Genomic DNA, 27,972 nt, shown 5'->3' on the forward strand with positions numbered 1-27,972 from the left:
GTATGAGATGCGTAGTAATGGTCTGACATGCTACAGAAGGCAAGCGCACAGCGCTACATACATTAGACTTAAACTTAGATCCCCCTTTTCATTCCTCTTTTGAAACAGAAAATCTTGGCAATGGAAGATGCTTTAAATTGGATAAAATACACGGGTGATGTAACAATTCTACCTAAATTAGGATCAGTTGACAGTTGCTGGCCCATGCTAAGTATTTTCTTTACTGAATGTAAGTATAAGTGCTTTAAATGTTGTTTTGTTTAAAGAATATTATTTGGGAAGATGGGATATGTTCATAAATGATATTCAGTTTATCTTAGGAATGGTTAACAGTGTCTTTCTTCAGGTATAATGCTCAAACAAGATAATTTTTTTAACACCGCAGTTAGTTTATTCTCTATTTCTTGTCTCACTGGTGCTGTGGCATTATAGTCTTAAAGCTACTGATGATCTGCTCTTTGATTGAGATGGAACTGCCTTCTGTGCTTCACTTTAAAAAGTGTTTTACTTTAAAGCATTTGAATATTAGTGTTTTTATGGTACACTTACAGTCTTAAGACAGGAAATACTTGGCCCTATAATAGATGATGAGAGTAGAAATTTGTCATCATGGTTGAGAAGAATGTGTATTTTGTCAGTTGGTTTAGATGCTTATAAGTAAATAGAGACAGAACTTTGTGTTAGGATTGTTGAACACTGGGGTGTGTTGCAGCTAGATAATGTGGATTTTGTTTTTATTGCTGTTTTGAAGACCTGTAATAACAGTGGAAGAGCAGAGAAACAGCTTATCATAGGCACTGATGTGGGCTCATTTCTGATCCTTCTCCTGTAATTGTTTTGTTTTCAGGGGGAAAGTCATAATTTTAGGGTTTAGAACAGTGGTTTGTCAGTTGCCTAAGACCATCCGCATATCAGATACTTATGATTCATAAGAATAACAGAATTGCAGTTATGAAATAGCAACAAAAATAACTATAGCTGGGGTCACCATACAACATGAAGAACTGTATTAAGGGGTTGCAGCATTAGGAAGGTTGAGAACCACTGGGTTAGATAATTTTCCTCAGTCTTGTAAGTACTAGAGCCTAGACGAGAACTCACTCATGTTCTCTGAAGTAAGGACACAGACTTTTTTTCCAAAACTTAACTCTTTGTCTTAATACTCTTGTCTGGTGACCATCCCAGAGTTTGCTCAACTCTTAAATATTCCTTTAATCTTGGAAATGAATGATTGGCTACATAGAAGCTTAACTATAATTTTGTTGTAAGTTTTTAAATCAAACTTTTAAAATCCTTTTTATATCATAGCTTAAAGTGCAGAAAATGAGGCTTGATAACCTTTGGATACCAAGTTTATCTGCTTAATTTTTATTAGTTTACTAACTTTTCTATTAGAATAATATTTCAAATAACTTCTCACTAACTTTTGTGAAGCCAGATATTAAAACCTCTTAAATACTTTTATTACAGTAAGTACATTTTAGAAAATAGTTTTTCAGGGTTTTGTTTTTACACATTTTTATTGAACATTCTAGTATGTTGAATACTTGATATTGTTTGTTGAATTGGCTTTGGTAATTAAGAGCCCTAATCACAGTGTATTATGAAAGAAGGAAAAAATAACACTCCAGTGATAATGTAACAAATTTAATTGCTAGAAATAAAAACATTTTATTCACAAAAGCAATGAAGTGGTTTTCTGTTACTTTTTACCATGTTGATTGAGATCGCAAGGATAAACCCAGGATCTTAAACGTGTTAGGTAATTGCTCTTATCACTGAACTGCATTCTCAGCTCCAAGTTTCTACTCTTTCACTATTTAATGTACATGTAACATTACAAAAACATACAAATTACTCAAAAACATTTAATAGTAAAACGAACATCATAATAGACTTGCCTGTTTAAACCAAGAATTAGAATATTATCATTACCGTTTTAAAACTAATACTTGCTTTCACCTTCTTCTAATACAAATTTCAGATAAGTACCATATTACTAAAGTTGTTACTGAAAATTGCAACTTGCTAGAAGAATTTAGAAGGCATAGTTGCATGCAGTGTGTGAAGGTAAGGATACTTACCTGTAAATGTATTTTACGATTTGTCTGTTAAACTTTTCATAGGCTTGAGTAATAAAATAATGGAACTACTGTAAAGTAACATAGTAACATTCTTAAGGGGAAATGTTGAGGAATTCTGATTTAGGATTTTTTTTTTTTTTTTAAGAAGAAATGCTATCTTAGTCAAAATTTCTAATGATTTAAAAGTTAGTATTTTTTTCAATCAGGCTTGTACTATATTGAGCAAATATGATTTTCTTTGGTAACAGCCTTACTGGGATGTAGACCTTGTGCCACAATTCACTCAGGAAGTGCTAACTCCTAGCTTAGTTTTAAAGAGAATATTTAGAGATATTAATTTCTATAGAGTTTTGTAATTAAAGCCATTGATAATCATTTTTATTAATTGAAAAATGTGAGTATGAAGTGAAAAATTCAGTTATACGTGTAGCATTTTTTATGTATATGCTTACTAACCTGCTACATATTTTTAGCAGTCAAATTGCCTGTGAGTCAATGATTCATGTGTATATGAGATACCCAGGACTATTGGATACTACTACACTTGCTAATAACTCAAAGCTACAATTTTACCATTCATCTCATTTTTATTTATTTTTAACTTTTATTTAATTTCTGGCTTTTCAAAACAGAGTTTCTCTGTTTAGCCTTGGATTTCCTAGAACTCACTCTGTAGACCAGGCTGGCAAGAATTCACAGAGATCCACCTGCCTCTACTTCCCAAGTGCTGGAATTAAAGACATGCACTACCACTGCTAGATACATCTCATTTTTACACAACTATACATGAATAAATTTTATTTAAAAGTGTGCCTACAAAATACTATACACAACAGAAGGTTGTTTTAGTAATTTATGTGTATTTATAAAGTATACATTAATTAAATTATTAACTAAATTAAAAATAATTTAGTAGTTATAATGTGTTGGTTCAGTGAATTGTTTGCTTCAGGGTCAGTGAGAGACCGTGTCTCAAGGGAATAAGTTGGAATGACATAGAGGAGAGCATGTATGAACCTTCCTACACACACACACACACACACACACACACACACACACACACACACACACACACAAATACATGTACCTGTTCTCTCTAGATTCCTTCCCCTGACCTATATATGCATGCCACGTACAAGGGCATGTGCATACACTTCTCCCAGCATATGTTCATGAAGGCATATACTACACACAAGATAACAAAACAGAGAAACCCTGTTTTGAAAAGCCAGAAATTAAATAAAAATTAAAAATTTTTTAATGACAAAAATGTACATGTTTAGTATACTTTTTTCCAGATCTTTTTTTAAATCTGTATGGGTTTCTGCATCTACAGATACAAGAAGCCATGGATATGTTTTCAGTTCTAATTGAATGTATCAAAATACTAGAGATTACATTCTTATTTTCTATGTAAATAACCCCCATGTTACTTTGGTAGCAAGGGTAGAAACCAAGATGTTTCTTCTGGGAGTTGGCTTCTTGATTGTCTTTGGAGGTAATTGATGGGTGTTCTTTTACTTTGGTTTCTCAGCAAGGAGAACTAATGAAAATGAGAGGAAATGAAGAGTTTTCAAAGGAAAAGTTTGAAATAGCTGTTATTTATTACACCAGAGCCATTGAATATAGGTAAGAGAAAGTAGAAAAATGAAATCCTTTTTATGTGGCAGATCAGGCTAAAGTCTTAGGAGAAGTAGAAGCAGATGGATTATAGAATATCTTCATTTGCCATGCAGAATAGGTTTCCTCATCTGTAAGTATTAGGAGCAGTGCTGGTAGCCTGGATACATGAACAAGCCAGGCATCTTAAGCACACCAGGCAAGACCATGAATCTTCTCCACTCTGCCCTGTTTCCATGGACTTCAGAGACATCTGTCTTCTTTCTTTTCTCTATCAACTGTTCCTTTCATACTATTAACTGATTATGAGGATGTAGTTCCCCATACTGCAGGTGTTCTCGTTGAGGAAGCTCTGCTTTCTTGGGGAACTTTTAAGGGAAGTAGTTGTAGTTGTTGAGAGGATGGGTATATGTACTCTGTCCACACCTCACTCAGATGTTGCATCTTCATAGCTCCCTTTCAGGTGTGCCTTGCTATGTTTATTCTACTTGTCTGAGCTGGGTGCTGTGTAGACTGCCCCCTTTCCTACCTTCTTCACAGGGATTGAGAGAATCCAGTTGGATAGCATACCTAAAGCATACCACTCCCTACTCTGTTAAGGAAGAAATAGGGTTTGACAACCCAGAATCGGATAATGAAAATTAATAAAATTTGAAAAAATCTACCTGTTAACTACTGTTGCATTTGCAAGTTTCTTTTGTCTTTGTCAAAGTGCCCAGCTTGACTTACACAAGTACTCTTGTGATGGACAGTTATATACTTCGTAGTATTTAATAATAGTTCTCACAGTGGTACTATGAACTAGAGACATTAGTGATTACCTTTTCAACAGTGTACTGAGAATGTCAAAAACATGAATTTCAGTCAGTAAGACTCTAAATCCTTTATTTTTTCTGCTCTGCCACATAGTTGTAAAGTTCTAAAATTTTTAAAAATTTCTCATGTTTTCAATATGATTTTTGTTCGTTTCAGATATAATGTGTTTTACTGACTAAATGTTACTTCTTTTTAAGACCTGAAAATCATCTTCTTTATGGTAACCGAGCTCTCTGTTTTCTTCGTATGGGGCAGTTTAGGTAAGTTGGTTAATTACTAATTGCTGAATTATTATGCCTAATACTTATCTTAGGGAAACATTTATCTGTCTTGCAGGTATGCAAGAAAAACCCTGAATAGTTTTTTGAAATAGTTAAATGGGTAAAAAAGGTTTTATTTATGCCTGCAGCAGAATAATGTCTGTCATACATTATTTTAGACACTTGACATGTTATTTAAGTCTCACAGCTCCCTTCCTTACTAGGCGTGTTATGTTGTGTTCCACATTTTACTCGTGGACAGTTCCTACAGCTAGCGAGTGGTGATGATGAGATTAAACGTAGGCCATGCTGACAGTTCCAACATTGTAACATCTATAATATATTCCGTCCTATTCCTCCATCTAACCTGTATAGTGTACTTTTGCTGTTTATTTTGTCTTGTTACACAGAATTAGGTAAAAATTTTCATAAGTGAAAGAATGCATAGAAAATTAATAGTATTAATGGAATAGAATCATAACTTAGTTCCTTATGTTGAATTTGAACTTTGCTTTTATGAGTTGAGAAAGACTAAAAAACTACTGCCTTTTTATTGCCCTTCATTTAAAAAACTTTAGTATATAAATTGTGTTAATATTAAACAATATAGATTGTTGTATTCAATTATGCCGTGCCTTAATGTAAAAGAATGGGTCTAAAATTACATCCTTGCTGAGAGAAATACTCAGAACACATCAAGCTAGAAAACCAAGTTAGAACCTGGGACTCCCAGAACAAGGCTGCCTGGCCCAAGGTCTTGTGTAGATACTAGTTAAAGCTCATTTTTGCCCTGATTTTCTGTTGCCTAAAATAAAGAAGGAAACTTTGAAAAGTCATGAAATTCTCATTTCTAAAGAAACATTTATGGTAATTGGTTGAAGGTGGTTCCTTGTGATTAACTTAGAAATTACTTAGGTGGGTCAATAATTATGTTAATTAAGTGATAGAGAAAAATTCCAGAAACGATAGGAAAAACTCTGAAGAATGCAGTTTGGAGTTTCACCATAGGTTTCTTTGTGAAGTCATGAAAGCTCAGAGAACCTGTACTAGCTGTTTCTTAGTGAAAACACTTTTACCTGGGGATGGTGGGAGAATGGGAGTGGGGAAAGGTGTAGTATCTTCCAAGTGTGTAGCTTTTAAAAAGTAACATTTATTGTGTTTCTCTTTTATTGTAAACAGAATACATTCTCATGGTAGAAAATTTGGAAAACACAAGAGTTTAAAAAGAAGAAAATAAATATCACCAGTAATCCAACCACCTTGGAGAATACCGCTGTATTAACGTTATGCAGCTGTTAGATGGCTTAAGCCGTGGATAATCCGAGGCTATCTAGACTAGAGGAATGGATGGGCTTGACACAGTCTTCCATCAATACCACTGTTCTCAACTGGTTCTGACAAGAAATGAGCTACAAATGTCTAGGTTATTGTTTCTGGCTAGGTCCAGAATTAACAGATAATCTGTACTGTTTAAAGGTGAATTTGTGCGCTTTCAAGATCAGTTAAATAGGTTTATGACATGACTAGCCTCTTGTGAAAACTGAAATCTAACTGAAATCTTGGCAGGCAGAGGGTCATCTATTCTCCAGCTCTGAAAGCTGAGAGATAAACCAGGGTGATTCTGCTTTTATGAGTATTTGAAAGATAGACACATGAGAAGGATTTTCCTAAACCCCCGCTACAAGAGGTGGCAGTAGAAACAGCCTCTAGATAGCATGAGGCGAGAGCCAAGTGTAGAGCAGCCCCCTGTCCATGTACCTCGCTCATATCCCAGCTTGTAGTTGAATACATCTGGTAACAGGCAGCTTAGATTGTGGCAGAGCCACTGGTTCTTACCAGGTAGTCACCAGCATGGATCTGATACTCCTTTAACATGCAGAACTATTCTACACTGCTTTTGCTATTGCCTCCTGCCTTCTCACATACTGCTTATGTGATTTTGCTCAGTAATGCAGGAATGAAGTTTCCAGGTCTTTACCTGCGATGCAGTGACTAGATGATACGACATAGGAACATGCTGCCAGTGATTGGCATGTGACTGGATACAGGAGGACTCTTGCTCTGAGAAGAACCTTTTAAAGCTGAATAACCAAGGTTGAGACATTGTGAAATTCTCACATCACATGGATCCCAGCTAGACTTGTTATGGGAATCTGGCCAAGCAGCTGCAGGGACAGCGGGAGATAGAGTATCTACCTACTGAGCCTGGGAGACGCTGTCATCCCCAGTCAGTCACAAGGCCAGGCTAACTATTTGTTGTTATAAAAGCAGTCGTCAAACTACAAAAGAACTGAAATGGAAAATGATTAAAGACTTGGATGAATGCTCAAATGCAAAAGTGATCATGAAATATTTTAATTCTAAAATAGTAAAAACACATTTCATTTTAAAAATAATTTCAGCAATATTATGCTCTAAAAAGGTAAAAATGCATACATTGACTCATGACAGGCTCTGTCCTTTACGCATATGCCTAAAAACCTTTACAACCTTGGGGAGCAGCTGCTGCTGTCTCTTTCAGATGAGAAAACCGAGGTACAGTGAGGCCCAGCAGTGTCCGGGCATGCTTAGGTGGGTGTGATGCAACCAGAAGTTGAGCCCAGTGGACCTGGATGTGTCCTCTATTGTTAATCACCTTGGAAAGGTGACAGTAGAATACATGGGAATGTGAACGTTGAAAACATTTAAAAACTAATGATCCGAATAGTCACACACTTATGAGGACCTGCTTATCCTTACATAACATGCAGATTAAAAACTACAAGTTTCTCTTTCATACCCAAAAGCTTCATAATACCAAGTGTTTCCGAGGATGTGGAACAAAGGAAACTTTCATACTCGTCTGGAGAAAATATAAATTGGTACATTCCCTGTGGAGAGCAGTCTGACAAGTGAAGATATGCACACTCTGCAGTCCACATCTAGGGTCATCCCTTCCCAGCTGTCAAGTGTACTCAAGAAGACATGTACAAGCCTTCATTGTAGCATTGTTTGTACGATTAAAGATGTGCACCAACGTAAATGTCCATCAGGAGAGGATGGATAAATGAATTATGGTATATTCATACAAAGATGTTTTAAACAGCACTTAAAATGAGTGCAATGTTGAGTGTCAAGCAAGTTGCAGAATGATTTGTACAGTGTGATGCCATTTATATACTGTTAAAAGATACAGTGTGCATATTTATATTATGACATGAATTTCAAGTGTTTTTAGAATGTATGGACATGTTATAAACTAAATGAGTGGCTATCTCTGGGGAGAGAAGGAGGAGAAAGGGTTTTGAGATGGGAGAGGTGGTACACAGTGGACGTCAACTATAACAAATCTGCAAAAAAGAGTCGGAGTAAATATGGCAAATTGTTAATTTTTTGCTAAGTTGGTACATGAGTGTTCTACCTGTTAATATTATGTTTTTTGAATTGTGTGTACTTGAATTATTTGATAAAAAGCAAAATAAGTATATAATTTAAAATACACATGGGGGGGCCCACTGAAAACATTGAGGTTAAAATGAGAAATGATCCTGAAAAGAGAGAAACCATGATATTATGGTTAGTGGTGCAAGGAAGAAAGCCAAAGATGGAGGGATATAGTCTGGGAAACAGAAGCTTCATCCTGAAGTGATCTGTGGTGATTATAAACTAAAATAAACAGACTCACTGGAGACCTTTGAGAGGACGTGGGTGAGGCCGAGAGCCAGCGTGTGCCCCTCTTGGGCTGGATGTTGTGCTTGTGAGGTAGAGAGCCAAGCATCGAGTCACTGCTGCTTCATCTTCTCCTGTGGAACCCTTGAGTCTGAGGATGTGTTTCATGGACCCCAGGACTCCTGGCTTGGATGAGATTCTTCTTTGTCGTGGCCTTCTAGAAGCACACTTTTCAATACAGTTGTAACCATAGGCCATTCTTAGAATAACAGTTATAATTGAAGTAACCAGAACATTTCAGTTTCATACACAGGAAAAAGAATTAAGACATGTCTAGGTGCTTATAAAAACTTATGTAATGTACTGAGTAAATTTACCCATTCTGATTCGTTTTTTTAGAACTCATTTGGGAAATTAGTATTCTTCTGGGGGAAGAATGAACATTTCTAGGGGGAAATGTAATCGGAGATGAGGACATATATTCCCGAGTATTCTAATTTGCTCTGAGAAATCTTTAGCCTTCTAATATTTGTTTACCTATCTTGCAATGTTCCTTTCTATTAGACTCCAGATATGATTTGTATAGCAGAGACTTTTAAGTCCTGTTGATCTCTTTTCTGAATTTCTGAGATCAAAGGTATAGCAACCTAACCATGCTTCTGTGATAATTATTTCCTCCTGTGAGTAAGTACGACACACACACACACACACACACACACACACAGAGACAGAGAGAGAGAGAGGGAGGGAGAGAGGGGGGGTACAGGGAGGGAGGGAGGGAGATAGAGAGAGAGAGAGATAGAACACATTTCTGTAAGCCCACAGGTTTAGGTTTAGTCTGTACTGTTTGAATTATTCCTCCTAGTTTTCTCTTAATCGTATGGTCTGTTGTTATTTAGAAGCATTGAATATGCTCTTGAAGAGAACATAATTGCTGGTCTTTTTGTGGGGGTAGGGTAAAGGGTGTAATTCTTTAAAAAAAAAAAATGGGTTCTGGGAACTGAACCCAGGTCCTCTGCAAGAGCAACATGTATGCTTAACCACTGAGTTACCCTTCAATCCCATACGCCCCTTTTTTAAAAAGAACAAATAAGTGCATGTGATAAAATTTAGAACTGAAAAGATCCACTGACATCTCTTGTGTGGTTCTTCATTTCCTACTCTCTTCAGATTCTGTGTGTTTACATGATACCTCATGTCTGTAGATGTTCTATATATAGTTCTATATACTCGCAGAGTTCTCATATACTCCACATATACATACATGTTGTAGTTTAAGAATGTTGAACCAAGTGGATTGCCATTTTATGAATCAGAACATAGCCAATTCAAGATTGAGTGAGACACACCCTTTAAAAACCATGAGTAGAAAACATACTGTACTGCACATGCTACCGTACAATTTGTTTTTTTTTTATATGCAAGTCTTAGAACTTGTGTATCCATGTGTATCAAGGTCTTATTTTTGTTTTGTGGGCAGCATTTTATTGGCTGTATACTCAAGTGATCCATCAGATTATGTCAATATATGGTTTGAATAGGCCACTTGAATTGGTCTGTAGATTACTTACAATTAGGATATAGATATTTTCAGGTAAGGTAATTAAATACAGGTTTTTAACAACTATTGGTTTAATTTTATTCAGTATTCAGGTACTAAGGTATCTATAGGATAAATTCATGATAAGCTTTTTTTGTTCTGTTAGATGAAGGAGCATGAACAGTTTTAAATCTAGGTTCTTTGATTGAAAACATCCTGCTTCTGTTGATGGTTGTTAGTCACTTATATTTGCCAATAGCTGAGTGAGATTTGTTGGTAGTTTAATAGTAACATTAAGCTACTTGGGAAATAGTTAATTGTTTCTTTGTTAATGTAGTCAGACCTTGAAAGTAATTACTTGATAATAATGAGAGAAGATCCTTGATAGCAGAGTTCTCACATACTCCACGTACATACCTGTTGTAGTTTAAGAATGTCACTAAATAGTCATCTTCCATGTCCTGTTAAGAGATAGTGCAGAATGCATGCTACCAGTGACCAAGTGCACCTGCATCATTGGTGCAGATACTGGGACTGGAGACTTTAATCTGATTGCTAAATGGTTCATACCCATTCAGCCATAGTCACAGGCAGAACCAGCTAGCAAGGTCCTGTGAACTTAAAGTCTGGAAGAAAAGGTAATCTAATGTTCAATGTGTGTTTAAGGTCCTAGAATAAGAAATAAAAACAAAACAAATTATATGTAAAGTGTTAGATTAGAGCATGTCTGGGCAAATAAACATGCTTTTGTGATAAATATAATAATTTGGAACATTTGGGCTAGAATACAGTTCTCAGTGGTTAATAGTAGTTGACACTGCAAGTCTTCCATTGTCACAGACGTGTGTGTACAATGTCCATCCCACTTTCTTGACTTCAGTGGTCTGGATTAGCAGGGTTGCACCTACTCTGCTCACATGTTGTAGTTATAAGATCTGGTCATGTGCTGGGAAATTTAGTGTAATTTACACTCACACATTGCCAGGTGGGTTATTTATAATATGTGTTGTTAGAACAACTGATACACTGTTATGGTACCTCAGTAATCCCAGTCAATAGATGTTATAACAACCGATACACTGTTATAGTACCTCAGTAATCCCAATCAATAGATGTCATAACAACTGATACACTGTTATAGTACCTCAGTAATACCATTCAGTAGATGTTATAACAACCGATACACTGTTAGGGTACCTCAGTAATACCATTCAGCCCAACTTAACAGCTAATGCCAGGGTTCTAGTTATAGCTGATGACAGAAGTGAGCAAAGATAGATACAATCCCTGTGGTCTAGCCAGTGAGCCAGCAGTGTGAAGCCTGAAATTGGAAGTGGTATATTGTATTCAAGAAACTGCTGGTGTGCCACATGACCTGAATTACAGAAGGGAAGTTAGGGTCTAGGCTTCATAGGTTATATAATAGCTGTTGGCTGTTAAGAGGGGTGGTAAGATGCCAAAAATTTCAAAAGAGTTGAATGTTATCCATAAGTAGTGCCCTTAAAAGCTTACGCAGGACACAGAAAATTGCTTTGGAGAACCTGCACCAAGGCTGAGAATGCCAGGCTGGAGGAAGGCAGCTAGAGTAGGCATAGGACAGTGGGAGGAGTCAGGATATTTAGAGGTGATGTTGACAGAATGGCCCATGGTTTGGTTCTTAGATGTGACTATGACTGCTTTGTGCTCTTACCAGATTCTTCGATTTTGGCCTGCTTATTAGCAGTGTGATCCATTGGAAGAGGAATAAACTTTTAGGGGGTGGAATCTGACTTTCTCTATAGGGAAGGAAATGACATGTTTGGGATAGATGTCCAAGAAGATTGAAGTTAGAGATGCATTTGATATTATTGCTTAGGAAAGTAGGTTTCACCGTTGACTGAATATTGGAATCATTTGAACTTTGAATCCCAGACGTTCTGGTTTAACTGATACAGGGTAGAGCTTCCAGAGTAGGCTTTGTGAAGCTTCCCCAGTAATTAATATTACTGTTTGTGCAAGATTGAAAACCTTACAGCCCTTTAGGTGAGGAAGAACTTCACCTAAAGGTAGAGAAAGAGGAGCCAACTTGAACCTTGAATATCTATTAGGGAAGGGTGATACCTGGCCTGGAAACTATTTACAAGTGTCCAGAAAGGCAGGAAATAGTTGTATGGAAAGAAGTGAGAGGTCACAAGTGTCTGGCTGCCAAAATGTGTGAGACCGTTTGGATTTAGAAATTTAGACTTCATCCAGTAACCAAAGGAGCTGTCAGTGGAAGGCTTAGAGCAGAAGATAGTTGGTGTGAGCTGAGAACTGTGAGGAGCTTGAAACAGTATCTGTATGTAGACAACTTCTAAAAGTGCTCGGGCCAAGAGACTTAATGCACACAAGGCTGGGTCTAGCTAACAGATTGACCTGGCCTAAAATGATGAAGAAACAGAATCCTCAGGCTCCAGAAGAAGGTGTTTCTGAGGTGTACAGTGGCTCTGCACTGTCATCTAAGGCCTCAGTTTTCGGCCTGAATGACTTGGTCAGAAAGCTGCCACCTCACCTCCATGGTGGTAGGGTGACTCCTGTGATTCTGCTGTCAGGCCATCTGTTACATTCTCCAACAGAATAAAAAAGCCAGGTGTTTCTTGTGATCCTTTCAAAAGTCGTACACATCCTAGGAAATACATATATCACAAGAGAATAGACAGGATTTTCCAAAGTGGACAACTTGAAAACAACATCCAAATCACAGCAGCAGCCAAACAACGCTTGCTGGCTCTCCCAGTCACTGCCCCCTCTCTCCCCACACGTCTGCCTGGAGCTCCATCGAGCAGTTTTATTTTTTATGCCATGTAAATGTGTGTGGCTTTCAAAACTGTTCTCGGGGGTTTATGTTGTTGCATGGACTTGCATTTACCTACTGCATGAATATACCATGTTTTATCCATTGTGGACATTTTGCTAAGTTTCTAGTATTTGGCTGTCAGTGGTATCAAATTCTGTTGAGTGTACAATCAAGGAGAGTGGGCATACTTGTGTTTTGCTACAGTTTGTAAGTTTCCTGTGATTATCATTTTAGTCTACTGCAGAGTATGAGAGTTTCAGTCATGTTCTCACTGACACCTAGTTTCATTTTAGCTGGGTATGGAGTAGTATAAGCCTAGTCTTAGTCTAGCATTTTTGTATGCTGGTTAAGGATAGTTGAATATTTCCTCATATCCTTATTGTTTATTTGGATATCTTCTTTTGTGAAATGCTTTGTTGGTCATTTGTTCTCCCTTTGCCCCTGAGCTGAATGTCTGACACTTTGACTTTTGAATGTGAGTCACTGAGATAGAAGTTTTCCAAGTATCTTCATACTCTGAGTGGCTTTTCCCTTCAGTACTTGGTCTTTGTTTTCTTGGCACCAACAGCTGTTCATTTTAGGGATAATGAAATGGTCCAGTGAGTAGAGGCACTGACACTGAGCTGGGAGATACAGGTTCGATACCCAGGTTGCACATGGTAGAACAGTTCTCTAAGTTTTCTTCTGACCTCTATCTACTCTTGACCTTTCTACAACATAGAAACATACACAGACACACTTAATTTTAATATAATGAAGTTTACCAGTTTTTCTTATGGTGAGCACTTGTTTCGTATTCATAATCTTTATCAGGCTTTAAGCTTTAAGGGCTTGGCTTTGCCGTTGAGCCCGAGGCAGTGTCTGGCATTCGTGTGAGCGTGTAAGTGGGTCAGCACCACTTATTAAGTCTGTTTGCCCCATGCACTGTGCTATCACTCTTGTTATAGATTGATGGGTGTAGACTCTCCTGCCTGTTCCTCCGTCTTTCTCTGCTAACCTAATTGTCTGTCTTTAAGAAATTTTGTTATTTTGGTTTTTCTTCTCTAATAGTTTGTTATGTACCTTTAGTCTGTGTTACTGTCTGATGTTACCTCATTTTCTTCTTCAAAATTTTTTTGTAAGTACAGTGCATTGATGTGTGTGACTTTGAGATGAACCAGTAATTTTACACAAGACATTTAAACTAGAAAAACAACAAAACCCCATAGTGAGTTGATCACTGAGAAGATAAAATACTAAAGCCAGTGAGAAGGGGGTATGTGAGCTCACAGGAAAGAATAGGATATGTGAGCTAGTGCTTTAGGCATTTGAACATTTTTGAGTGGCTCTAGGTGTCTGTGTGCATGTAGTGAGGACTTGTGAAACAGGCTGTTAGAAATGTTACTGCAGACACATGCCAGGCCACAAACTAAGGTGTGGACCTTCTAGTGCCTGTCAGTGTAACACTTTGTAACGTAGCATGTACCTCAGCTGAGCAGCTAGCTACAGGTGAAAAAGTGGACCCAGAGCCAGTGACATCCTTCAGGGCCCAGGAGAAGCTGCAGTCTAGTTAGATTACCGAGGACTCATTCTAGAGCAGTAGTTCTCAATCTTTGGGTTATGACCCCTTTGGGGCAGTGGAACATTTTCATAGACCTTCAGAAAACATATTTATATTATAATTCATAACAGTAAAATTACAGTTATGAAGTAGCAATGAAAATAATTTTATAGTTGGGGGTCACCGCAATATGAGGAAGATTAAAAGTCTTTGTTCTGGTGTCTGTGCTCCGTTGAGTGTAGCTGAACCCATCTGTTGTGTGAAAAGCTGGGGAGTTACAGTGTTGAGAATCAGTTTTGTTAAAAGACAAAAATAGTGTGTAAAACCATATGAATAATAAGTCAAATGTAGATATTGGAAAGCTATATAAGGAACTCTCTAGAAACACTAAATGTAATTTCTGAGTAGTTATGGGGTTCTGGGTGACTTCTCCCTTTTGTTTTATTTTTCTGCATTTTCTAACTTTACAGTAGTGGAAATTTGTTATATGGCTTATTTTTTTTTAACTAGGCTATATTCATGTAAAATTCACAACATACAAGGAGATACACGATATATAGTACTTTAAAAGTAAAATCATGAAATTCTTAAATATTTTATTTCTTGTTTTTCTTTTTAGAAATGCACTTAGTGATGGGAAGAGGGCCATTGTTTTGAAGAACACCTGGCCAAAGGTAGGCTTCTTTTATATTCTACAATGAGCAAGTCCTTGAAACTTACTGTGAGAATCAGTGTGTGGGATAATGTATTTGTATGTAAAAATGCTGGGTGACATTACAGAGAACTCAAGGACAGGAAATGGGTTGAAGAGCTTAGTCAGTTCCAGGACTTTGTATGAGAGGCTGGCTATAAGAGGTAAAGAGCATCCTAGCTAGTTAGACACCTCAGGGTTAGTGGACTAAGGAAGTAAGGGCCTGGAGGGGAGGAGGGAGGAACACAGGAGAGACTTACTTGCCTCGCTGTTAGATATTCTGAGTTCTTCCCAAGTGTTCATTTTACTTTTATTGAGGCACATTCATCAGTGCGTAAGCATTTCCTTTCACTCCAGCCCCAAGGTTTTCTGAGTAACACAGGGCACAAAATCAACAGCAGAAAAATGTCTACTTTGTCACAGCTCACTGTGTCAAGCTTAAGACTTGTGTATGTCAAGACATTGAATGTACTCAAAGGCTAGGGTGAGGTCGTTTGTTATATAGATCCCATACATAGCTGATGGGTTATATAGACTGAAAATGCAGAGTACTCTGAAGGTGAGTGAGAAGCTCAGTAAGACAGTGGGCTAATAAAGTCAGTAAGTTTTCACAGAAAACTAACTCTGAATGGCTAATAGAAGTGAGAGAGAATGGAACTGAGTCCTTTGTTCTATGTCAGGTGTCTCACAACTGCTTCTGACTCTAGCTTTAGAGGATCCAGTACTCTCTTCTGGTCTCCCAGCCACCCACACAAACACCCCTTTACACACATACATATACAAAAACTTCAAATGTAAACAATTTTTTTTGAAAATGAAGAACTCTATTTCTCTGTTTGTAGTAAAGTTTTAGGGCATAAAAACAGAAGGAAAAAAAAACTGAATGGAACAGAGCGGAGGACCTCAGGACAGCCCCAGCAGATAAGGGGATGTGATGGTCTTGAAGTAGTTTAGGTTGGCAAAAATTGAAGAGACAGAGGGTCCTGAGTGCTGTCACTGATGGGTGTGTGAATTCCTTAAAACTTGGAAAGAAATATGATATACACACCCCATAATACTGGGTTCTGTATGGGTATGCCTTAGAAGATTATGATCCTTTGTGTAAGTACCCTGATAGTTATTTGGTTTATATACACGCACCCTAAAAACCTTTTTGCACATCTACACTTGGTAAAATGCACAAAGTAATTGAAGCATTTTTTATTTTTTATTTTTTGGTTTATATATTGATTGATTGATTGATTGAGGTAATGGGCATTGGACCTTGGGGCTCACATGTTGATAAAGTCCCCACCCCTGAGCTCTCCCTTTGAAGCCTTCTCCTTTTTTGAGATAGTGGTTTTACTAAGTTGCCCTGGATGCCCTTGAACTCATTTTGTGGTCCAGGCAAGGCCTTGAAGTTGTCATCTTCCTACTTTCTCCTGAGCTGCTGAGGTGACTGGTCTCTGTCAGCAGCCTGTCTCACAGCATTCTTCTTGCCTAATAGTCTAGTGATAAAGCAGTAGGTGGGTGCGGCAGTTTTACTTGGTCATAGTTATCATTGTGATTCTCCCCCCCACCCCCGCCCTGTTCTCCTGTCTTGAGCACACTCGTTCTCCCCACCTCACTCTGTCACTCTTTCTCTGGTTCACTCGGTCTCCTCACTTTCCTCAAATGTGCAGGACCAAGTTCACTATGTTGTTTTCCTTTCATCTTGAATGCTTTTCCCTCAGCATTGGCTAGCTCTTTTATTTCTGGTCATTCTTTACTCAGTGTCCCCAAGTCCACTTTTCCTGTTTACATCAAAACACCAATCCTGACTTGTAGGTATGTCCTATTCTTTTTTCCTCTTTCTCCCCTTTTTTTACCATTTTTAAAATACACCATGTGTCCAGTTAAGTAACATTCTAAGGCAAAGTGTTTGTGAATTACTCTAGAATCCAAACTTACTGACACTAGAACTAAAGTTGTAGAGAGCAGTAGACAGATTAGAAATGACACCAGCTGAAAGAGAACCTCCATGACACAGAGCCACAGTCACAGCTGGCTCTAGTGACATAAGCAAATACACAGTTGTGTTGGTGACTTCATGGATAAATTACCAAATACTACATTAGAAATGAGTTGACTGCTTCATTAATATTTATGGAATTTAAAAAGAGTATTGAAGGGCTGGAGAGATGGCTCAGCAGTTAAGAGCACTGACTTCTTCTACAGGTCCTGAGTTCAATTTCCAGGACCACATGGTGGCTAGCAACTATCTGTAATGGGCTTCAATGCCCACTTGGTGTGTCTGAAGACATCAACAGTATACTCATATGTAGCAGAGGTATTAGAAAAATCGGTGGCATGGTCCTGCTAGCTCCTGGCCACCATGTTCCTTCTCTAAGTTCCCACACAGAGGTGCCAGCCTGGGACCCATGAGACATTGGTGTGGCTGCTGCCTCTGCCGGTCAGCTCCATGGACTCCAACTCTAAGTATGGCTCTTGGGCCAACTCCGCCACCCTCATAGTGCTCTCTCTACTCAACCCCAGACAATAACTGACATCCTTGCGGTACCTGGTAGAAAGAAGACTCTTAATGCTTAAAGATTAACCAATGGATTTATATATTAGCAAATACTCAATACACAAGATGCCTACACAATTAGAATTGTTAATCCAATTACCTAACCTTAATAAGAGTAACTACCCTAGACTGCTAGAGACACGTGGACATCTGCAGCTATCTTCTCTCCTCCTCTCTCTAGTTCCTTCTCCTCACAGCTCCTAGCTCCACCTACCTCTTCTCTAGCCAATGACTGAGATCCACTGCAAATACTATAGGCAGGAAGAATCCTGCCACACTCATATACATTAAATAAATAAATAAATAAATAAATAAATAAATAAATATTTTTTAATAAAGCTGTATTGAGCAAAATGAATCAATAAAGGCAAACATAACAGGTCCAGAGAACACTTACACTGTTGATAGTCTTTGCTTCTGAGTAAGAAAGGGAAAGAGTCAGCAAGTTACTTAGAAGGTTGCGGAGAATCTGAAACGTACATATATTGAAACATAGTTTTCTCTGTATGTTACATTAGTCTTTGTTTTCCTAAATCATAAATTTATTTATGTATTTATTTTAAATGGGGTTTTAAGGCAGGTGAGATGGACCGTCAGGTAAAGGCACTTTCCCTATAAGCCTGATGACTTGAGTTTTTATTGTTGACGAAGAGAACTAACTCCTGAAAGTTGTCCTCTGGCTTCCATTTGTGCACTATGGCATGTGTGGACGTGTCCGCGCGCGCGCACGCACGCACGCACGCACGCACGCACGCACGCACGCACGCACACGCAGTAAGTGTTCCAGATAGATAAGATTGTTCAGCACTAGTTGCTCCCTTGTTTTGAGGCTGCTCAGCATCTGCTCTTTTAATATTGATCACTCTCTTGCTTGAAATCAAATTTTGTTGATCACTAAAACTTGGATTTCACGAGTATTTAATAAGTATTTTGTAAAAGAAGTGAGAGATAGAATTCTTAGTACTAAAACCCAGATCAATTTAGTTGTCTAAAGATCTCTTGTCATATTTTAGGAGTATTAAAGCTTCCTTCCTTCATTTATTTTTATTTGTTTGTTTGTTTGTTGTTTATTTATTTATGGTAACTGAGCTAAAACTTCTCTCTGTAGGTGGCTTTTTTCTCTTCAGACTCCTGCCGTTCCTGTTTCTGTGCTGAGTTTTAGACATACTCCTCAGTAAGCTGAAGCAGGCTTAGGCTTGCCTGCTCCTCTTCTATTTTCGATCATTTTATTCTGTTGCCCACAGTCACGTGTCCTTTCTAAGCCACAATTTCTTATCTTTTTATCTCTGTTATTCCCTCTTAGCTAAAACTATAAATTAGATCCTACGTTTCTTGGTTTTAAAGACCTTTTCCATGCAGAAAGAGCCTTAAAACGTACAGTGTAGTCCAGGGAACAAGAGCCCTCAGTTGTCTCTCATTAACCTGAGGGGGTGGCCTCAGAGTCCTGACATATTAGGTGCCTGCCTGTCTGTAGATGAATCACAGCTGTCCCTCAACTGCATTGTCAGGGTAGAATACTAGAATTGATGGTTCTGCCATGACAGAAAAGTTAGAAATAATGGCTTCTAGTTGAAGGAAGGAGAGATAGGCAAACAGTGGGGAATTTCTTCTTAATGCCATAGATAGGCAGAATGTCAAAGGAAGAACAGAACTATAATAATTGGTTGTGAGAAAGAGACACTTTTAACCTTAATTCAAAAAGATCTGAGAAAACTCCTGTAAATCATTACGAGTTAAACTGAATTGTATAGAAGTTCTGGATAAGGACTGGATAGAAGTGAGAATCGGAGGAAAGGGGAATGAGGGGAAACGGTCAGTGAAAGTATAGTCTGAGGTCTGTTGTCTTCTGTGCCAGCTGCGTCCTCCTCTCTTAAAGGCATCGTCTAAACACTGTAGTTGATCAACGTCTAGAGGTAGGATTCTGACCTTGTAGCATGCCCGAGGGATCTCAGATGTCAAGAATAGAGCATCCACCCTTGGGGACAAGTAGAGTTCAGCAAGGTACAAAATTAGTATCTCTGATCTAAGACTAGACATTCTGGCTAAAACTTCTTGGAACTCATAGACAGGTCCCCTGGACATAGCACAAAATCTTCATACACACATATCACATACACATGCTACTGACTTCTCTTAATAAAACTGAGGTTCTCTCACTGAACACTTGGATTCTTGCTAAAACAAATGTTCTCAGTAAAATAAATTTTAAATAAGGAGATGTAGACAAGGTCATGACATCAGGTTCTTTGCTTTGCTCATGTGATATGCTGTAGGTTCTATTGCTGGTAAATCATCTTGTAGTAGATTTGTGCCTAAAATGGGAGTTTGGTGTGTAAGTAGCGTGGATAGGGCTGTAGTTGAGCTTTAGGTTTCTAGAATAAAAAGTTAATTTTGGAGCCTGCAAAGATCTTTGGTTTTGTAACAATTAGAATCCTTAACATTGGAATTAAGAGTAAACAAAAGCAATGGCTTTCAGACTCTTCTTATGGAAACCGTGTTTAGAGATAAAGCATAAGCAGCTCAGAGGGAGGAACCCTGCGCAGAGGTGGCCCAGCCACAGTCCTCATTGGTTTCTGTGTCCTGGGATGTGATGGCAAAATGACACGCATCCTGGTGGCTCCTTGCAGGAATGTTTTGACTTCAAAGTGTAGGGGATGTCGTGACTTAGAGACATACTGCATTCAAATATTTTGAAAGAATTAAGTTATTTACTTATAACTAATCACTGCTATACTTCATTTAATAAAATAATTATTTTGTTCCTTAATAGTAAACCTTAACAAAAGCTAGACTCTTCTGGGGGTTCAAAAGTCTCTTAAAAATGGTTTCTAGTTATTAAAAATTACTTGCTTATTTATAACTTTTTACTTAGTTCATTAGCCACTTTGTTTTCTAGGATATTAATATTTTTATTTTTTATTGATAGGCCTAAACTAATCCATTTCAACCAAATATTTTTCCTTATCTATCTATTTTAAGCATTTTTTTGAGAAAAAAATTAAATTTATTTTTTTGGAACAGGGTCATTATCGTTATTGTGATGCTCTTTGTATGCTGGGGGAATATGACTGGGCCCTGCAAGCAAACATAAAAGCTCAAAAACTCTGTAAAAATGACCCTGAGGGAATCAAGGATCTAATTCAGCAGCATGTAAAGTTACAAAAACAAATAGAAGACCTACAAGGTATTTCACCTAAGATTCTTTTGGTTACAGTGGAATTCCCTTTAAGACTTTTGAGAGTGGATTTCGTGGATTACTAAGGACCACACCAGGTCTCGGGTGGTTTGTACTTGTGCTTTGCTTGGTCAAGTCACTCAAGTGTTCTGCTCCTGTCTGTGTGCAGCTATGATAGTGTTATGTTCAACTAGGTAATTGAAAGTGATTTGGTAATTTGAAACACAGTAGTCAAAGTTTTATTTGTTCTGTAGAGAAATCCCCCTCCCTGCACTTTCTGATAACTTTATAAAGTAAAATTTTTTTTGTTAATTTCCTAAGAAAAGGCCCTTAAGTGTTGCTTGATGTTTTTGCACCAACTTTACAACTAATTATGTAGTATGCTAAGTATCCATCTGTCCGTCCGTTTGTCCATCCATCCACCCACCCATCCATCCATCCATCTCAGAATTTGGCTGTGATGGTCAGGAATTGAAAGGTCTCACTTAATAGTTACTCCTGCCCGTTTTCTTTTCTTCCTCATTTTTCTTTCTCTAGCACTTAGAGTTCCTTATGCCCCACTTCCAGCATGTAGATCTTCCTTCTGTTGGGTTTTTCTTTGGGTGTTTAGTGTCTGTGTAGCTGAGTTGAGAGGTTCTTTTATCATCCAGCATCACATGATTCTAAGATTGTGAGCTCCTTGCAGACAGGTACTGCCTGGTTCACGTTTATGTGTAGCTGGCATCTTACCATTGATCACATGTAATGGGATATCTGATGAGATTATGTAGCAGTTTGTTGATACCCTGAAATTAAAAGCATCTAGAATTGTAAAAGTGCTAGGATTTATTCCTCAGCTTTTAAACTTTATGTTTTCAACGATCAGCTGAAAGAAATTTGAAAATCTTTTTCAAGTCTTTGTTGCCAGTCCATTGATCACTGTGTGTGTGGTTGGCTTTTGTAGGTCGGACATCAAATAAGAATCCAATTAAAGCTTTTTATGAAAGCAGGTGAGTTAATACCAGGTCAGTGGCTGCTGCTTGGAAAGGCTTTGCCTCATGAATTTAAGGATCAGTGTGCTTGTCAATTTAAGAGCTAATAGCAGCTTTAAGTGATGCTAGGAATCAGACCTAGGGCCATGTGTGTACTGACCAGGTGCTGTATCTACCTCTGAGCTGTGTACCTGGTTCCATAGTGGGAGCTTCTCATTAGGGTGGAAAAGAGGCTTGTTTTTTTTGTTTGTTTGTTTGTTTGTTTGTTTTGTTTTTTTTTAAGCTTTTTGTTATGTTTGGTATGTGTGCATGTGTTTGTGTGAGTGAGAGAGTATGTATCTGTGTGTGTGTGTGTTTGTTTTAGTGTATGTGTGTGAGAGTATGTATGAGGGTTTATGTGTGTGTGCATGTGCATGTGTGTCAATGCATGTGTGAAGAGTTAGTGTGTGTGACTGTGTAGGTGTGTGTACATTTGTATTGGTGTCTTAAAAGTAGGTGGCTTGGGAGTTGGTTCATTATTTTACTATTTTCCTGAACCTTCTGGGAAAAAAAGTATTACTAATGTACACATATGGGCAAGAATAAAATGCGATTTTAAAGTTACCAGACTTGAATGGGGACCAGTATGGCCGTGGGTCCTAGCCAAGGAGTTGCTGGGATGGAGCTTGTGCCTAGTGCCCTTCCTGTCTTGGACACATGACTTCTGGCTTCCCAATGACTTTCAAAGGCTACAGAAAGACTTGAGTGTGCTTACAGGTAAAGATAGAGTAGCCAGTGTTCTACATTTGATAATTTGACAGTTAAAATAGATTGGGGAGAGGAAAAAATATGATCAAAATATACTGTTTGAAAATTTAAACAGAATGGGAAATGTAATAAAAACTAAAACAGATAAAGCTTTTTCTGAGGCTTTGTTTAGAGGCACTGGATATCAAAGCTGTTAAAACAGGAAGCTGTAGTTACTTTATCATTAGAGTCAGAAACTGTTGAACCACTTGTCACTTTAGGTTAACTAGGTTAAAGAACTATTCACGTGTAAAGCCTCTTGTAGTACTGTGAGTGTGTAAAGCCTGCCATAGTGGTACAGACCTTCTCAGAGTGATTCTTGGGTTTCAAGAGCCAGGGGCTGTGTGCTGCGGCCTGTCTGAAGAAGGCCTGCGGCTGTGCGTCAGCGTGGGCATGGCGTGCGTGCGTGGGCATGGCGTGATGGCTCCTGTTGTTTATCACCTCCAGGGCTTACATACCTAGAAACTCATCAGCACCTGCTTTTAGAACATCACTTAACTTTGTGGAAACAGAAAGATGTTTCAGAAAAACTAAGTACAAAATGGCAAATGGTGGCAATCAGAATCAAAAGGTAAGCTTAGCTAAAAACTGATGATTTCTGGTACGAACAGGCTCACTGTTCACAGTGATGCTTGGATATTAGATGTTTTGGTCATATGTGCCTTTTTTTTTTTTTCTATTGATATCAAGAAAATAATTCTCCCACATCAGGCAAGCTGGCCATCTCATAAGCTACATAAAGATAATGTTTAAATTTCACAGGATTTGCCCTGAAGTCATAGTTATTTGTCTTAAAAATAATTTTCCACATACTATTTTGCCACTTAGTTCTGTCTGTATGTCCTCTGTTTCTGTCTCTCAACCAGTCTCTTTGGGACAAGTGACAGTATAGTCTAGTAGCTGGGTCTCCACTGCTCCTTTTTCTTAGTGCTGTAGGTTGCCTTTTCTTATCTCTTATCTGTGGGATAATGGTTCCTTGGTGTTCTGCCAGCCTACCACCCAACTGCTGTTGTTTCGGTCCCAAGGTATTTCTGTCATTTTGTTGCCCTTGGAAGCCATGATTTTAGCCCTTAGCTGTGTTCAGTAAGTGTCTTAGTTTAATGTTTTGGGTTTTTTCCCAAATATCATAAGTTCTCTAGCCTGACTCTGATCAGATGCCTCAGATACATGTGTCTGAGCCTTCTCAGACTTGTAGTATACAAACCTGGATTTATATTTATGTTTAGCTTCCAGATTTGAGAAAGGAAATAAAGAGGGAGGGATTGATGTTGGGTGGGTGATAGGCAGAAAAGGGAATTTTTCTAAATCCTATATGTACTCATTTTGTAGATAATATAGAAAATGCCCACAAAGTTTCATTCCAGTTAGCTGGGGAAGCACACAGGCCTTATTCAACAACCTCTCCATCAGGCACCATGCCACGTGCCTCAGAAAGAGGACTGTTGTTCTAGAATTTGCCATTTCTCTTGGGTTCTTATTGTTAGTTATCATTATGTTTGCTTGTTTGTATAGTTAGGAGTCATAACCAGCCGTGATTTTTAGGTCTTGAGTAAATTCTATCCTATTCTAGTTAAATTCTATGTGATTGATTGCTAATTCTTTGGCTGTATTGACTTTAAAAACCTCACTAGTTTTATTTTCACGGGCAGGTGGCAGATGAGGCTTTGAAGGGGGACGATTGTGACTGTCATCCTGAATTTCTGCCACCTCCAAGTGAGTAGTCTTTTACTCATTGTTGCTGCCCAAACCTCTGTCTGAAAGTTTATGCAAGCCTCAGTTGGTTTTATTGTAGCTCTTTTACATGGTGGTACTTCTAGTAGTATTTAATACAAAAAGTAGTAACAATACTTTCAGTCACCTTTTCACCACTCCAGTGAAATACCTGACGAAGATTAGTGATTTGGTAAAAGCCCTGTCTGTCTGCTCGAGATTCTGGAGGTTCATAAAGCAAGTGGCCTGTGTTGGCTTAGTTGTGCTGAGAGCTGTAGATGACATCAGAAGTGTGTATAAAAGCAAACTGCTCATATTGCAGACCAGGAAACACAAGAGAGACACAAAGCTGAAGCCCAGAGCTCCTCTAGGAGTTTCCTCATCCACGGTGACAAAGGTTTCCCTGGGTCACTCTCAGAACTTTCACAGCGTCCCCATCCTGCCACCCTGTGGACTTTGTGAAAGTAAACTACAGCAGTTTGTGTTTCAGGAAAGCATGGACGGCGCTGGTGAGAATGCTCAGCGGTCAAGAGCACTTCTTGTTCTTGGGGAGCACTTAGATTTGGTTCCCAGCTCCCTTCAGTGAATTCAGTTCCAGGGGACCACGCCTTTTTCTGACCATGGTCAGGCAGTAGGTACTCAGATGGTGCACAGACATGTGTGCAGCATGAGTGTATGCACAGACGTATATTCATGTTAGTGAACAGTACTAGTATTAGCAGCATTGGTGGCAACAGTGAGGTAGTAGAAGTTGCCAGCTTGGCAGTAAGCAAGCAGCAAAAAACAAAAAAAAAAAAAAAAAAAATGTTTTTTTTTTTTCTTTCTTTCTTTTTTTTGGTCTGCCTCAGGAAGGAGATGCCCATGGTTAGGGTAGGTCTTCTCACTTTATATAATTTGATCAAGAAAGTCTTTTACAAGTATCCCTAGTTGATTCCAGATCCAGTCAGGTTGACAGCCAAAGACAACTGTCAGATTGGTAAGGTGGTTCTTGAACAAGCATAAGGACCTGAGTCTGATCCGTAGCACCTGTTGGAAAACCAGTTATAGTGACACATGCCTATAGTACTGCCACTTGCTGTGGAGGGACAGAGACAGCAGTTCAGCTGGATCTACAAGGTCCATGTTTGGTGAGAGATTCTGTCTCAGACAGTGCTGGAACATGATTGAAGAAGACAACCAGAGTTGATAGCTCACCTCCACACACATGAACCCACTAACAAAAAGAACACATTAGATATTTATTTCAGATGAGTTATGGCATTTCATACTTAAATAAGTTTAATTTTGTAAATCCAGTAAATATTACATAAAGATAAGACAAATTGCTTGTGCTTGTCCTTCAAGCATTGTCTCTCACTAGTGTCTGATCTAACTACAGGAGTCCTCTGTCAGTGTTTCTTTTTTAATTGACCTCCCTCATAAGGTTTTAATACCACAGGAATGCCTGTTGAGTTTTTGAGAAATAGTCTTAGTTTGTAACCAAGGTTGGCCTCACCCTCTTACATGCTAGGGTTATAGTGGTGAGCCACCTCACCAGGTTTTGATTTGTTTTTTTATACATAAAAGGTACTGTTTGTTGGTTTCCTATCAGAACATATATCTACTTTTGGGTGTGTCTAGGGATGATTTTACCTTGTTGAAAAAAGATGTTCGTTTGAAGTACTATAACAAAAATTCCACAAACTGGGTAGTTTATTTCTGTATGTAAGAAGCCCAGTGCCCTGGTTCTAGCAGATTTAGTGTTTAATGAAGCGCTTGTCATGATCATAGATAGCTGTGTTCTTGTTGTATGCTCACATGGTAGAAGGGGGAAGGCATCCGTCCAGGGCATCCTGAGAAGGTGTGATGTCATCTGTAGCCTGATCAATACCTGGAAGGGTCAACCTTCCAACGCTGAGTTTTCAGCACTTGACTTGCAGGGAGCAGGGTGTTCAGATCATACCGGTTCTTTCACTTTTGGGTCACTTGGCTCGGTTTAAGTGTGTCCACTAACTGCATGTGCTCGTCTGTGGATAAGATGTGGATATGCATGCTTTGTGTCTTTCTGGGTCTCTCTTTGTATTGTATTTTGATGAAAATCTTCTAAAGCAGAGTGTACATTTCTGCTTTTTACAACTGAGAACATACAGATTTCATGATGGTTGAAGGTTACTTCACGCAACAGTTACTTACCTCAAGCTTTTGTGGTGTTCCTTTCAGGGTTCTTGACATGGAATTGTTGGCCTTCCTGTTACTGATATCCCATCATTCCCCTTTCTTTCCCTTGTTTGTTGGTTTTTCTTTTCAGTGGTTTGGCTGGCTTCTTTCATCCATTTGTCTTTCCTGCCTGCAGTTCTGTCTTCTCTTGGGCTCCATTTCTGTATATCTACACACTTAGTGATAGCAGTTTCCATATGGTTAACATGTTAAACACAAGGTTTGGAATTCAGGCTATTGTCTTACCTAATGCAATCTAACAGTATGTGAAACAACTTTAAGGACAACACTTTAAAAGTTGTATTAAGTTATTATTAGGTAACATGCATAAATAGTTTAAATCTTTTCTATCCATTGGCATTTATATTCAGGGAAAGAACTTGAGGCCACAGAATTACACTTTGATAGCTTTGTCCATGCCCACACAGCAGAAATCAAGTTCCCAGTACCCATAACCATTGGTAACTCCACTTCCAAGAATGTCAACATCTTCTGACAACCACTGACACTAGGCACACATGGTGCACAGGCAAAACACACATAAAATGAAAAGAAGTAAATTGTAGCATTTAAAAAAACAAATGAAGCCAGAATTCTGCTTTTTCAGGTTTTTACCCTTGAAGACATCGAAGTTCTCTTTATTTGACATGTTTGTTGCCATCTCTCCACCTTCTATCACATACACCCTGTCCTTCTTGCTGTACTATCTTCTAACACAGCCGTGAGACCTCCAAACCCCCCACCCCCCAAGAATCAGTAACTTTTTTCTCTTGCCAATGGAATAAAGACTGACTTATAGAGCAGGGATCTGCAGTGATCTGTAACTTGCCCTAATGTCTACCTTTGTAGCCCGTTTCTGCACTCATGGGTCTCTTTGGATAGCATATCTACTTAGTAGTTCTGAAATGAATGCCAGTCTTGGGTTGAATAGTTTCAAAATCCTGATTATTCTCAAAACCAAACAGCTTTTCCAGTATATTCCAGCTAATGAGATTTTTCTCTCTTATAGGATTTAGAAGGGGATTAATTATATCAGCGGCAACTTTTTTTTTTGTAATGGTTTGCTTACTAAATTTATTTGTGTTTCTTCCAGTCTAGTTGTAAACTGCCTAAGAACAGGAACTCTTGCCCATGTCTCTTTTCTGTAGACCCAGAGAGTAACCATACTAATTTTAATACATCCTTACAGCCTTGCACTGTCACCAGCTTGTCCTGACTTACTTGAAGTTGTAGCATCTCTGAGTGTCTTATTCCAGTTTGTGTGTTGTTTTCTTGCAGTCCGGTTAATATACACATTTATCTTTTTACTTGTAGTCTTGGAGGTTTTATGTGCAGGTTTCAGAAACAAATACTTTTATGTTCACAGGTCAGCCTCCAAAACATAAAGGAAAACAAAAATCACGAAACAATGAATCAGAAAAGCCCAGGTTGGTTCTTCTCCAATTTTGTAGGGAATTAATGGCAACTACCTTGGATATACAGTTACAGTTGGGGAGGATGGCAACTAACTGCCTTGGATTTATACTTATAATTCGGGGTAGAACCAGCATGTTGAATATTTCTGTTGAGAAA

The 27,972-nt window shown here is 38.4% G+C and overlaps 1 protein-coding gene across 7 annotated transcripts in view; it reads left to right on the plus strand.

Annotated features, from left to right (window-relative positions):
• Ttc3 (tetratricopeptide repeat domain 3) overlaps nucleotides 1-27,972 on the plus strand; it is a 95,091-nt gene that overhangs the window by 17,615 nt on the left and 49,504 nt on the right. For 5 of the 7 annotated variants that reach the window (XM_034515118.2, XM_034515115.2, XM_034515116.2 and 2 more), the window contains 10 exons: nucleotides 109-229; nucleotides 1,985-2,070; nucleotides 3,619-3,713; nucleotides 4,718-4,780; nucleotides 14,943-14,997; nucleotides 20,584-20,746; nucleotides 21,681-21,726; nucleotides 22,942-23,065; nucleotides 24,144-24,207; nucleotides 27,767-27,827. In XM_034515118.2, coding sequence (XP_034371009.1) covers nucleotides 109-229; nucleotides 1,985-2,070; nucleotides 3,619-3,713; nucleotides 4,718-4,780; nucleotides 14,943-14,997; nucleotides 20,584-20,746; nucleotides 21,681-21,726; nucleotides 22,942-23,065; nucleotides 24,144-24,207; nucleotides 27,767-27,827 — 878 coding nt within the window. The remainder of the gene's footprint in view (nucleotides 1-108; nucleotides 230-1,984; nucleotides 2,071-3,618; nucleotides 3,714-4,717; nucleotides 4,781-14,942; nucleotides 14,998-20,583; nucleotides 20,747-21,680; nucleotides 21,727-22,941; nucleotides 23,066-24,143; nucleotides 24,208-27,766; nucleotides 27,828-27,972) is intronic. The other 2 variants (XM_034515119.2, XM_034515120.2) reach the window with 1 other exon arrangement.

This window comes from Arvicanthis niloticus, chromosome 12, assembly GCF_011762505.2.
Source record: "Arvicanthis niloticus isolate mArvNil1 chromosome 12, mArvNil1.pat.X, whole genome shotgun sequence".
Classification (NCBI taxonomy): Eukaryota; Metazoa; Chordata; class Mammalia; order Rodentia; family Muridae; genus Arvicanthis; species Arvicanthis niloticus.